This window comes from Leucopleurus acutus, assembly GCF_964270905.1.
Source record: "Leucopleurus acutus genome assembly, chromosome: 2".
Lineage (NCBI taxonomy): Eukaryota > Metazoa > Chordata > Mammalia > Artiodactyla > Delphinidae > Leucopleurus > Leucopleurus acutus.
In genome coordinates this window covers 58,601,373-58,615,484 of record NC_139143.1, presented here as the reverse complement: position 1 = coordinate 58,615,484, position 14,112 = coordinate 58,601,373, and the positions used below count along the sequence as shown (strand labels likewise).

At 36.2% G+C, this 14,112-nt stretch overlaps 1 protein-coding gene across 4 annotated transcripts in view; it reads right to left on the bottom strand.

The window, feature by feature from the left end:
- ABL2 (ABL proto-oncogene 2, non-receptor tyrosine kinase) overlaps positions 1 to 14,112 on the bottom strand; it is a 106,079-nt gene that overhangs the window by 18,726 nt on the left and 73,241 nt on the right. For 2 of the 4 annotated variants that reach the window (XM_082857132.1, XM_082857134.1), the window contains exons 2-4: positions 5,808 to 5,870; positions 4,402 to 4,572; positions 651 to 946 (exon numbers count right to left, since the gene is read on the bottom strand). In XM_082857132.1, the coding sequence (XP_082713258.1) occupies positions 651 to 946; positions 4,402 to 4,572; positions 5,808 to 5,870 (530 nt within the window). The remainder of the gene's footprint in view (positions 1 to 650; positions 947 to 4,401; positions 4,573 to 5,807; positions 5,871 to 14,112) is intronic. The other 2 variants (XM_082857133.1, XM_082857135.1) reach the window with 1 other exon arrangement.

Sequence of the window (14,112 nt, the reverse complement as noted above, 5' to 3'; positions counted from 1 at the left end):
TTTAAAGCCTGTGTGCTTTTCCCCTACTATGCATATCACAAAGAGAGAAAGAGTGGAAGAAACAATTCAATCTAAATTTACTGTTCAACAGAAGAACTGACATAAGCCTATACTTTACCATTTATAAAGTAAAACAGTTCCATTCTAATATGGCCATTTCTATATGGTTGGTCTTTCTAACATATAAACTGCTAAATGACTGACTGAAATATTTATATTAACATACATTAATGATCAACATCAGTCTCAGAAGCCTAAATTCTTACTCGGTAAACGTTCTGGTAGAGATCATTATAATTTTCATAGATACAAGGTTTAATTTATAAATTCTACATAATGTACTGGATGCATATATGCATACTTATACACTGATGATGATGAGAACAGTTAACTTATACAGCTGTTTTCTTCATTCTTCACCTTCAAATCTAGCTCATCATTAAACTATTAACATAATACTGTTTTTAATTTCCATTACCATATTCTTTTGAAAAGAGTAAGCTCTCTCTCACATGCCAAATAGCTCAAACTCACGTCAGTGATTAGTTTATTTCATATCAGACATAAAACCTATATTCTTTAGTCGTTCTGAATACTGTTTCTAAAGAGCAGCCAGTCCACACCTAGAGGTGGCTGCCAGCCAGTCTTACCTTGCCATCTGTGGTGGTATTGATCCTGTAGTGATACACACGCCCCTCATACCTGAGCGAGATTGACAGCTGCCCAGGGCTGCTCTCACTTTCTCGCACCAGGAAGCTGCCATTGATTAGACTGCTGAGTAGATACTCTGCTGCACTGCGAGACACAGGTCCATGGTACCAGGAGTGTTTCTCCAGGCTGTTCACTGGGGTGATGTAGTTGCTTGGCACCCAGCCTTGGCCATTCTTAGAGCGAACTTCACTCCACTCACCATTCTGGTTGTAACCAAGGACTCGTAGCTTTTCACCTAGCCAGGAGGTCATCACAGAATGAAAGAAAAGATGTTAAGACTACCTCAAATGGAAGCAGTCTACTGTCAAACTTAAAACTCACTGAAAAATGAATCAAGAACTTTTAAGCCAACAAAATTTTTAAAAATAATGAAAACTTGGCTGTCACCATAGCCTGATTGATATCTTTAGCTCGTAGCTTAAACAAAAGCAGCATAGTTAAGAGATGGTTTTCTGACATTACCTACAGAGTTTTAAAGGTTTTTAACCAGAAACTCCATGTATGCAACTAAGGTAGCATACAAAGATAAAAGGGTTATTCAAATGTCTGGAAAATGACACAGTCTCACTCTTCAAAAAAATGAAATTAATTTTTTCCTCAAAACAGTCTGTCAGGGAATGTATCTTATATATGGTTCAGTGTTAACCACAATCAAGGATTAGGGATAAGACATGTAAAATACAAAGTTACTTCTAAATTTCAGTTGGCACAAAGGCTACAAAAACCATCAATGTAAAAAAAACAAAGAACAAAAAGGAACCGACCACAGAGCTTTCAGCAACATTTTCAGAAAGAAAAGTACTTGGAGGTGGAGGTGGGCAGTGAGGACTCCCGAAGCACAATCTTTTCCAGGACTCAAGTTTTAAAACAGAATTTCCCAATTTCCCTCCCATTCCCTATGATGAATTAATCACCCCTATCTGCTCCTCTCAAATTAGTGTGCAGCAAAGGGAAGCTGAGTCTGAAGTTGGAACCCAAGACACAAGTTACTCGGAGTTATCTTTGCTATCAACTTCAATGTCCTTGATCTAATAAAGCTGTGAACATCAACTTTAGACTCCCCAAACATACACCCTGCCCCTGTACTTGCAGCACAGGCAAAACAGGGAAGGTGAAAGAGGTATCATTAGTGATAAATAACTTAAAGAATCCTTATAAGGCCTTAGGCTCCCGTATCTGAGAGATGCAAGCTTTCCTATAGAGTTCCAGAGCAATCAAAAGCATATGGCTCAGTAATTATCAGGCAAAGGCTGTTGAGGAACAACTCAAAATTACTATTCTGGCAGCCATCTAACTTTTTTCAGCAGTCTACAGAAATGTTTGTCATAGGATAACTTTCTATTAGCCCCTACCACCTCACCCAAGACCCTGGGATGTGAGACATTTCAATGAGAAAAAACATGAGTATATGCATGTGCACATGCACACACACACATACAAAAAATATATATACATATAGGTATATAGTAGTGTACGGGCATGTGGTGGTGGAAATGCATGTGTACTGATAAATATTCCCCAACCATATCTGCAGAGGAAAAAAAATCTTACTGCTGCCAGAAAAGCTAAATAAGACTTGTCAGTCTGTAGTTTTTCTCCACTACTCTAAGAGAATGAGAATTACAGACTAAGTTCTTTACCAAGTACATTACTGTTGCTTCCTTACAAAGAAATGATAATGACATGTCATCATAATCAGGATACAGTCAAACTCCCTAGGTTTTTGGTTGTTTGTTTTTCTCTTTTTAGCAGTTAGGAGGAGAATTTTCCACTCTGGAAGTTTTGAATACCATGGAAATTGACAATGGATATAAACATTGGCCCTATTGCCAGAGGAATCCTGGGAGAACTTTGTTTTTTAATTCAAGCAAAATATCATCTTTGAAGAGGAACTAAAACAAGTGTTGCTATTTTATTTTTAAAATATTTTTCTTATCTTTTAAAATCATAAATTAGCTTTAGCATGACATTGTTTTATATTAATAAGAACCTGGATAAAAACCTGGCATTTCGTAGGTTTTAAAAGAAATCACTGTTGGTCATAAGATAACGGGAATCACACTTCTTGGGCTGCACACTAGTAGTTGCCATTACTGGTAACTGATGAATCAACAGGCTTTCTTTATCAATGTTTCCTTGGTGACTAAGCTATCTTGGAAAATAACTGACATGAAAATTATATTTAGGAAAGAATGTTCTGAGTCTTCACTTCACCAACTTCTCCACTGAAGCATCTTAAGGTAAAAGAGTGTGTTGTAGCCCAAAGAACTACCTACCACGCAGTATAAAATGCTTTTGAAGTCCTTTGTTTTATCCTAAACCTCTGTGTAAAATTTTCCTCCCATCATAAAACACAGCCCCCCACACATGTACAAATACCATCACCAACCTGCTGCCCCCAAAACTACCCAAAATCTTTAAGTAAATTGATGTTAGGAGATAATAATGCGCTTTACTTTTCCTGTACTTTTGAAACCTCCTTGCACATGTACCTCTGGGAGATACCTATACCCCAGTTTGAGAAACTCAGATTTAAGGATTTCTGCTTTTGAAGAATATGGCTGGATTTTAAAAATTGATGTATATAAAAATTTTATTTTAACGGTAACATTCCTTGAGTGAAGACCTGTCTTCTTAATTTGGTATATGCACTCCCATTTAATACCTCATTCTGAACCCTTACAAATAAAAAGAATATGTTCGACAAATAATCACTGAAGTTACATTTTCATTTAGCTAAAAATTATCCTGAATCTTATTTTTTCCCAGTAGGAAGCTTTCATAAATGAAAAGACAAGAAAAGATTAAGCAGATTAGCAATCCAACTCACGTACACAATGAGAATGTCCTATACTATTTCCTTCTCAAGAAAGTTTCACTTTTTCTGTCCTTGTTCAAAACACCAATAATGGTTGGTTTTACCTGGACATGTTCTCGATGTTCCCTTTGATAAGAATTTACTACTGAAAATAAACTACTACTCTGTTGAGAGTGTTACTACTATAGAAACCCTTCCTACTAGTCCTTTCACTAACCCATATAAACACAAATGAGAGGTAAGTTGTCTAGGCCAGTGCTACTCAAAGCAGGTCCACAACAAGATGCTTGTGCCAGAATGTGAATCACTGGATTACTTTCTTCCTGCTGAAAGTCTTGTTCCAAAAAAGGAAAATGTCAGCTGAACTAAATAATAAATAGTGTACTTAGCAATGTAGTTGTTTTACATTTTGAGTGAAAGTTCTTAATCTCAGTGCAGACTGGTAACGAATGGTTCTCAAGTAGGCAGTCAGTCCACGAACAACACTTAGAGTAGCACTGGGGTCTGGCAACATGTCATCTTAGCCACAGTCCAGTGAGAAGAGGTGTACGGTAAACCTTACCTTTGTGGCAGGTGAATGCTGGCATATTACGTATAGTACAGAATTCTGAGAATGAGTAAAGTCTATGTATATATCGTGTGGTGTTTTTTCTAAAGTACTTCCTCTCATTTTAGCCTTAATAAAAATCCTATAAAGTAAATAAAGTGGCATTATCCCCTACACAGGTTTAAAAAAAAAGAATGAACCAAAGGTATCTGGGCCCAAATTGCCTAGCTAATTTTTAGTCAGAGGCAGAATCTAGAATACACCCCTTTATTTCTTAACCACTAATAAAAACTGAAAAGTGAGAGGATGTTACATAGACGCTCACCTTTAGTGATACTCAGTGTGTTATCACCACTTGCTACGAAATCATAAAGTGCAACAAAGAGATTAGGGTCACTCTCAGTGGCTCCAAGCAAGTTCTCCTTGGAGCTCCACCTGATGGCTTCATTCAGGGCCTGGGGTTCAACATCGCAACCATAGGGGCGGTGCAAGGCTTCTGAAAGACATAAAGAGAAAGGAGTTCACAGGAAGTCCAGGAGATGGAAATTCATTTGAATTCAGTACATACACAATATTTTAGCTGCTGGCATTATACTGATGGCTCTAGGGTGGAACAAAACTGTTCACATAGTTGTGGAGTCATAAAGAAAGAGCAAAATAGCACCATCTCCTAAGCAGGAGAGAAGTCTACTTGTTGAAAATACAACAAGATAGAGAAAAGAACACAAAACGAGCATTTAGCTGTTATCTGCATTAACCAAAATCAGAAATAAATGAATAGGAAAGGCACAGTTTCCTCAAAATAAAAAAAGAAATCTCAAAAAGAAATGGCAGTTCATTTTATAAAACACACAAGATATTTTGTCTAGGTGACAGTGGTTTTAAGAAGGAATAGTTATGTTTTATAAGTCCTCCCAAAGTACCTTTCTCCCCTTACTCTCTCCATATAAAACAAATTGTGGAAAAGATAACAGAGATTTTAAGAAATATGTACAGATTGTATTAATCCAGACCTTCCATTTACATATAGAAAATTACAGAAATAGTGCTTTTAGAAAAAAATCCTAAAATTATCTATTAAATAACAGAAAAATATTTTGGTTTAATACAAAATATTTTTGGCATCCCAAAATACCTTTGTGTTACCATGCACTGTCTATAATGTAACAGCTTTCAACTGTTAACTGTTTTAATGAAAAAAATTTTTTACCCTATTTTCTTTTCCTAAGTGGTACATTTTTATAAAATAACTAACTTAGGGCTCTAGAAAATACTGCCAGCAGTGGACATGATTTATTGAGTTTCTATCATGTGTACTGGTTGAAGCCTTGTAACACCTGGTTTCTTCCTCAAGGCATTGTGGTTCTTAGATTTAGTTATACTACACAAACAGGTGATCCCTATACCATCTTAGTTAAAGATCACCTGCTTCTCACAGTTCAGGATGATTATACAAAAAATACACTCATCTTTCAGTAGCAATGTTCTTAATCACTAAAAACTGGTTTTTGTGGCAATCTGCCACTATCCAACTGCCTCTGTCATAAAAACAACACTTTTCTAGTATGTCTCTCTCTCCCTCTCCTTCCACTCATTTTTAATTTAAACTTGGTTTTATCATACATGAAGAAGAAAAACCCTTGAATCTGTGATTTTATTTCTTTTCCAATCCATTCCCTCCTCTCCTTCTGTACTGCCAATGTCTTAGTTCAGATTCCCATCATCTCTCACCTGGACTACTGCCTCCAGTCTTGTCTCCCTCAAATTCATCCTCCACACAGCTGGCAAAGTGATCTATTTAAAACAAAAATTTGACCATGTCACTCTTAAAATTCTTTAATAGTTCACCATCAAGCTAAAATCTCTTTAACATGGCCTACAAGGTCTCTTATTATCAGATCTCTACCTATTCCTCCAGCTTCACCTCTCCCCCATTCCACATCTCAAATTTTACATCTGAACATACACCACGATGCTTCCTACCTTTTTGCCTTTGTTCACATAGTCCTATCTACCTAGAATGTGAACTAATTCCACCCTTTTTTTTTTTGACTGGCTGACTTCTTTTTTTTTTTTTTTTTTTTGCCGTACGCGGGCCTCTCACTGCTGCGGCCTCTCCCGTTGCAGAGCACAGGCTCTGGACGCGCAGGCTCAGCGGCCATGGCTCACGGGCCCAGCCGCTCCGCAGCATGTGGGATCTTCCCGGACTGGGGCACGAACCCGTGTCCCCTGCATTGGCAGGCGGACTCTCAACCACTGAGCCACCAGGGAAGTCCTATTCATTTTATTGATATGACACTCAACTCCAATATAATCTCCGCTTGGAAGCCTCACATGCTCCTCCTCCCTGTGCTCACAAAAGCCTTACACTTGCTGCAGTAACACCTCCTATCTTTATCCTCAATTTATGTTCGTCTCCCCAACTTCACAATGTGCTCCCTGGCATAAGAACTGTATCTCTTTTCTAGCAAGAGTCACATAATATGTGTTCAGTAACTGTTGACTGAATGAATAACCAAATTACACAAAAATATAAGTGACAGGAAACAGTGAGATGCCTTTTAAACTTAAAATAGCATTAACCAATGTTTTTAAAATGACTTCATAACCATCTGTATCATATAGGCAGAAATTCCTCTTATAGGTTGGATGTTCTTCTAACAGTTTATTTCACTTCTTCACATTCCTTCCTCCTCTTAAAAAGAGTATATTTTAAAAATTTCACAGTTAATTAAATTGCTTTACATTAAGAATGTTACAACAAACCTGAAGATATGTCCATATGTCCTGAAAAGTTAATTTGAAATAGATTACCTTGCTTCTTGTTTAAATGCAGAATTATAGTGAATAGGAACAGCTGTATTATATATACTAAGATAACAAATTAGGATTACCAAACAAACAAAATACTATATCATATAAAACATGCTTCAAACTGGTCTCAGGTACTATGTTTTTCTCCATTCTAATGAAATATTATCTACTCTAATGGAATTTCCATTGGGCTACTTTATTAAAATGAAAACAATTGCCAAAAAGAAGTACAGAGAATACTCTAATATTTTTTAGGTTCTATACTGAATATCACATGTTCCATCCACAATGATAAATGTTTCTTGCCAGTGATAGTGGTAACACATTACAATGTTTTATGATTATTATTTGGTTTAATGATTGTCAAACAGTTCAAGTATATTTCCTTCTTTTTAGATAAAAGAAAGTGCCCCTTGTTTGACATTATAAGAGGAACAAAAATCAAGGGCAACAAGAACTTCTGTACTACCAAGTCAGAAACAGTAATCAAGTAGACACTGAAGCCAACTCTTAAATCCTATCAGGCCCCAAACAACAAATACTGTATATTTATACCTTACTTTGTGAAAACCAGTATATTTAAAATCTAAGATTTACAAAACTAATGATTTTAGTGAACATCTACTATAAAGTACGCACCATGCTGGGCCTCAGAATATAAAGATTAAAAATCACAAATAACATTATTTGGACTTACTATAAAAAACTAGCATCCATTCTTTCCCCCAAATGTGCTGCTCTCACAGAATTTTCCACCTCAGTTAATGGCAAGTCCATCTTTTCAGTTCCTCAGGCCAAAAACCTTGGAAGTTTGAGTACAAACTGTAAGATAAATAAGCTCTGGGGATCTAGTGTATAACACAGTAATTATAGCTAATAATACTGTATTATAAATTTTAAAATTGCTAAGAGACTAGACTGAAATTGTTCTTACCACAAAAAAAAGAAATGGTAATTATGTGACATGATGCAGGTATTAGCTAATGCTATGATGGTAATCATCTTGCATTACCAAAGTGTACCAAATCAACACTTATGTATTATTATACCTTAAACTTACACAATGTTACATGTCAATTATATCAATAAAGGTGGGGAAAGAAAAACAAAAAACCTTGGAATCATTCATGACTCCTTTTTTGCTCTCCAATACGATGACATCCAATCCATCAGGAAATCCTATTGGCACTGCCTCCAAGAATATATCTGGAATTTATCCATTTCTCACCCCCTCCACTACTACTGCCCTGTCACCAGCATCATCTCTCAGCTAGATTATTTCACTAGACTTTTAACTGATCTCCATGCTTCTTATCCTAGCTCTCTACTGACTATTAACACACCAACCAGCTTTTAAAGCATAAGTCAGATTGCTTTACTCCTCTGCTCAAAACTCTTTGATGGCTCCTTATCTTGGAATAAAAGCTAAAGTCCTTACAAGGGGCCTGCAAGGCCCTTTGCAACTTACCTTGCCCAATTCATCTTCTTACTATTCCTCTCCCATTTTACCTCATTCTGACTACTGGCATCCCTGCTGTTGCTTGAACAAGACAGGCACACTCCTACCTCAGGGCCTTTGTACTGGCTTTTCCATCCACCTAAAACATTCTTCCCCAAGACATCCACATGACACTTCACTCAAATGTTACCCTCTTGGTATGGCATTCTCTGACCATCCTATTTTAAAATGCATCTACTCCTGACAACACTTCCACATCCCCCACGCCTCCTTTCCTAATGTATTTCTCTCCATCACTTTTTTTTAATATAAGTTTATTATTTTTTTTTTGGCTGTGTTGGGTCTTCGTTGCTGTGCGCGGGTTTTCTCTAGTTGCGGCGAGTGGGCTCAGTAGTTGTGGCACATGGGCTTAGTTGCTCCGCAGCATGTGGGATCTTCCTGGACCAGAGCTCGAACCCATGTTCCCTGCATTGGCAGGTGGATTCTTAACCACTGTGCCACCAGGGAAGTCCCTCCATCACTCTTATTACCACAAAATATGTAATTTATTTATCATCACATTCACATCAACTATTACCTCACCCCACTAGAATATTAGTTTCAGGAGGACAGATATTCTTGCCTGCTTTGTTCACTAATAAATTCCAAGCACCCCAAACAGTGAATGCATATAAGAGGCTCTTGAAAACAATTTGTTGAATAAATGAACCATGCATACTGCTATACTCACAGAGGATGCTATGAGAGGACAGAATAAGAAAAAAAACTCTGCAGTCAGAAAAGGTTTCAGAGAAGAGAAAGCCTTTAAATTGGATGAGCAGGAATTCTGCTCTGATGATAGTAGAATGACAGACTGTCAAAGTGCAAGAATATGTCTATGACATGTGATTCATCTGTACTGGAGAGGAACTCCATCAAGCTCAAAGGAGGATTTTTAAAGGCAAGTCAGCTTCTTAAAACCATGTTATTTGACAAAAGGAGAAAAGAGAATGAGACCTGTGGCACAATTTTATGAAAACTTAAAACATATATACAGGCTAAAAAATACCGTACATTTCTGTAATATATAAAAAATAATAAATACAGGAAAACAGTCAATTCTGAGACCAAAGTACTAAAAGAACCACAACTTGGAAAACAATCCTTTTTATCCCCCAATCCCCTTCTTCCCATCTCTGGTTTTACAGTCTTTTTGGTCAAGTCAAAAGATCTTATTTCCGGGCTTCCCTGGTGGCACAGTGGTTGAGAGTCCACCTGCCGATGCAGGGGATGCAGGTTCGTGCCTGGTCCGGGAAGATCCCACATGCCGCAGAGCGGCTGGGCCCATGAGCCATGGCCGCTGGGCCTGCGCGTCCGGAGCCTGTGCTCCGCAACGGGAGAGGCCACAACAATGAGAGGCCCGCGTACCGCAAAAAAAAAAAAAAGATCTTATTTCCTTCGTTTCTTCTTTCTTCCCACTCTTTTGTTCTCACAGTACTAAGGCTCTATTTCCTGTACAATCCGCCTGCACAGGATATCCACTTAAACACCATCCTACCCACTAGCACCAAACAAAAGGGGAAATTTTCCAAAGACAAGAAACATCCTAACATTTTCCTGAGGCCAGGAATGAACATGTTTTAAATCATAAAGAGTTAAAGAACTAAATGGGGGAGAGCAAGCTAAGGAATGAAGACAAAAAGAGGGGGGAGGACCTATAGGAAGTAAATGCCACCGTGTTATCCAGTAGGTCTAGTCTATGCTACTTTCCTCATGGGCTTAAGACAGTCAAATCTGGATGATTCAGAATACAAGTGTGTAGGCTGGGAATGTTTTATTTTTGAACAATGTCAAGTGACTACTATACATGAGGTAACTTAGTGAGTTATCTTTCATTACTCACTATTGTTGAGGTATATATCATGGACTTAAGATGACACAACAGAAGACTCTAATTTTTACTTATGGAATATAGGACCCAGGTAGCAGAAATACATTGTGACTATTAAGAAAAGGTAATTTTATTACTTTTTTCTACTAATACACTTGTAGGAAAACAATAAAAATAAGGTAAAACATAGAAGTAGCAGCTTGTACAAAGTAAATTATCAGGATTAAACAAGTTAAAATCCAGAATAAAACTCAAATTCAGAGATAATTCCTAAATTTAACGTTTAATGTTTAATTACTGTTTAAATAATGTCTAATGTTTAATTAAAATTAATGTTTAATTTTATTAAAAACACTTTTTACCAATTAGTCATTCAATAACTTTTAGCAGAAATTTCTAAGTTTAAGAAATTTCTAGGTAGAAATTTGTCAGGTAGTAATTGGAGAAATTAATATTCAAAAATTTCAGCTTAGGCATTTCCAAGCATTTTTACGAACACTTATCTTGCTAGAATTCTACTTTGTCTGACTGCATATTCTCTAAGAAGCTAATACTTTTTTTTTTTTTCTTTTTGGTTGCACCGCACAGCTTGCAGGATTTCAGTTCCCCAACCAGGGGTCAAACCCAGGCCCATGGCAGTGAAAGCGCAGAGTCCTAACCCCTGAACCACCTGAGAAGTCCCTAAGAAACTAATACTTTTTAACACCTCTTTTAAAAACTGTGTAAGGTGGTTAGATAAATCAATTGCTCTCAATATCAAGCCATATGTATCTTAATACTACAAAATATCATATGTCATTCATTTCTTTCATTCAGTAGGTACTTACTAAGGCCCTACTATGAAATACCAGGAAAAAAAAACACATGAAGCTTCACTGGCCAAGAATAAAGATGATAATAGTAGATAATATTAATTTTTTGAAATCTCCATTCATGCTTGTCTACTGTGATTATGTACCCTCCCCAAACTATCACTCTTATATCATACCTGTCAAGTTGGGTAGAGCAGTTTCTGAGGCCTCACTGCACAGGCAGCAAAGCGATGTGTCCTGATCTCTGCCATAACAATTAGGTTGAAGCAGAGCTGTCCCAAAGACCATTCCTCAGCCCAGAAGCACAAAAGTTTAACTGATCTATGTACAGAGGAAGTCTTGGAATTCCACTCTCTGACAAGCAATACCATAAGCATGTGACACTCATTCATGTTCTCAGTAGCCAGAAGGAACCAATGGAAGGGTAAGCGTTTACAAGTCCAAAGTGGGTGAAGAGTTACATAAAGGAAAATGTCTAGTAATTAGCAAAACACTGAGTCAGAATGGAGATACTTCAAAACCTCTGGAACATTTTGAAAAAATAAGTAAAAACCGACACACGAGTAACAAATAATAAAACACGTAGGGATTAGTACATATAGATGGGATTTCATTCCTAAGTGATAATGAAGTGAGACTGTAGAGAAAAGTTTCCTTGAAGAAAACGCATTTACAATAAGTGTTTACACTTTTAAGAGAGGAAACCCCTAACAAGACTCATCTTTTGCATCACTTAAATTAGTTCATGAAACCACAAACCCAAAGTCAAAGAAATAGTTACAGTCTGATTCATAAGCACAGAAGCCAGGAAATGATGGCCTTCAGTAAAATTTTGGCTCTATTATAGCTTAATAAAGGTTAAAAACATGGCATGATAGTGCTGAAAACTTTTGAGTATTAAAACTTTTAAAAGTGAAAGCCTAATCTTTGTTAATACATAGGAACAAAGTTAAATAAGACTTAAGAACCTTATAGGAAATTAGTAAAATCTACAAATACTGGATGACTTTAGTGGTATAAACTACAAAAATAATACAAGAATGTGTTACTATACACCTAAGAATACTCATTGATTCAAGAAATATTTGTTAAGTACCTACTATGTACCAGCCACTGTGCTTGGTTCCAGGTCAATAAAGGTAATGGTAAAATTATAGATAGCAAAACTGAAATAGCCTTCAATAAAGATGTTACAAAATTATAATGTAAACTTAAAGAAAGAATGACTTTGATGTAGGTAATTATTAACAGTGTTAAAAAAACCTTATGCACTCAAAGAAATTAACTTTTATGAAGCCAGTACTGTTAACATCATGGGGAAAGCAAGAGTTAAATGACTAATGGGTTACCTCAAATTAATGACTCAGAATTTCAAATACTGGGTTGAATTTCTCCTTCCCTAAATTACACAAAATAAAAGGCAAAGGAGCTCCATAATTCATATTTTATACATATCTATATTCTATACCATATGATTTACTATTTAATCAGTAAATCTGCTATTTAAATTACCAATAATTAATAGTTACATTTTTAAGGCTCCTATATTGTTACCAGGAGTACAGAGAGAATGAACAAATAAACAAAATGTGATACATACAACAGAATATTATTCAACCATAAAAACGAATAAAATTTTAATATATGCTACAACATAGATGGGCCTTGAAAACATTATGCTAAGTGAAATAAGTCAGGCACAGAAGGACAAATATTGTATGATTCCACTTATGTGAAATACCTAGAAGTTGTTCTAGTTCTGGAAATGGGTGACTGTACTTAAGGCTACTAAACTGTACACCTTAAAATAGTTTAAAAGGTAAGTTTTATGTTATGTATATTTTATAATTAAAAATTTTTACTTAAAAAGAACTACTGACGTCTCCAAAAACCTCTGTTATGTGGGTTACAACTATCATTATTTATCATATTTGAAATTAAAACTGAGAAACTATAATATTAATTTTAAAATAACAATAAACTCATGTTAACATATTTTATTAAAAATAACTACCCTTGAAAAGATAATTAAGAGTAACATTGTCATTTTTTGCAAATCTCTTAATATCTAGCTTAAAACAAGATAGTAGAATCTTCATTCTGCATTTGATCTGCTGTGATGTTATTTTTGTTTAAATATATGAAAATCTTATTGCACACAGATATGGAGGTATAAGAGGAAGGTATATTTTAACATTCTTTCAGATTATTATGGATATTCTTCTTTGATACCACACCAAAACTCAACAAGGGTTAACTGTAAATTGAAATCTGAAACCACACAGACAAAATTTTCACAATCTGTCAAATTAAAATTTGTTGGAGGGCTTCCCTGGTGGCGCAGTGGTTGAGAGTCTGCCTGCCGTTGCAGGGGACATGGGTTCATGCCCCGGTCTGGGAGGATCCCACGTGCCACGGAGCGGCTGGGCCCGTGAGCCATGGCCGCTGGGCCTGCGCATCCGGAGCCTGTGCTCCGCAGCGGGAGAGGCCACAACAGTGAGAGGCCCATGTACCACAAAAAAAAAAAAAAAAACATTGTTGGTTTATCTTGTACTTGGAATGGGTCTATTCTGTACTTTGCATTTTTTAACATCAGGCATTGATCATCTGGAAATCATGCTTCACTAAATGTTGACATACTTCGTTATATAACATTGAAACATCCTATTCATTACTATCACCATCAACCTCATCACAAAAGTTTTAAGAAGTTGTCATGATCAGAATGATGGTTACTAATTTTATTGAATTCTAATTTTTGCTTAAAAGCTCAAATTCTACCATTTCCAACAATTAATACCTGTCTTCTTTGAAAGAGCAAACTCACTACATTCATTTTTGAGAAAATGTCTACCAAATCCCAAATCTGAATAGTTTCTCGTTCAATCTTTCAAGTGCAAATAGTGTTCCATGAAAAAAACAGCCAGTTCAGCTTAAAACACACAAAAATTGCACATGGCTCTCTCTAAAAACAGCCACAATATTTTGGCAAGCAGCAGAAGTACTTTATGCATACTTTCCATTTTGTCACACAGAATACTAAAAAGACATGTACCCGAGAATCAAGATTTTTATAAAATT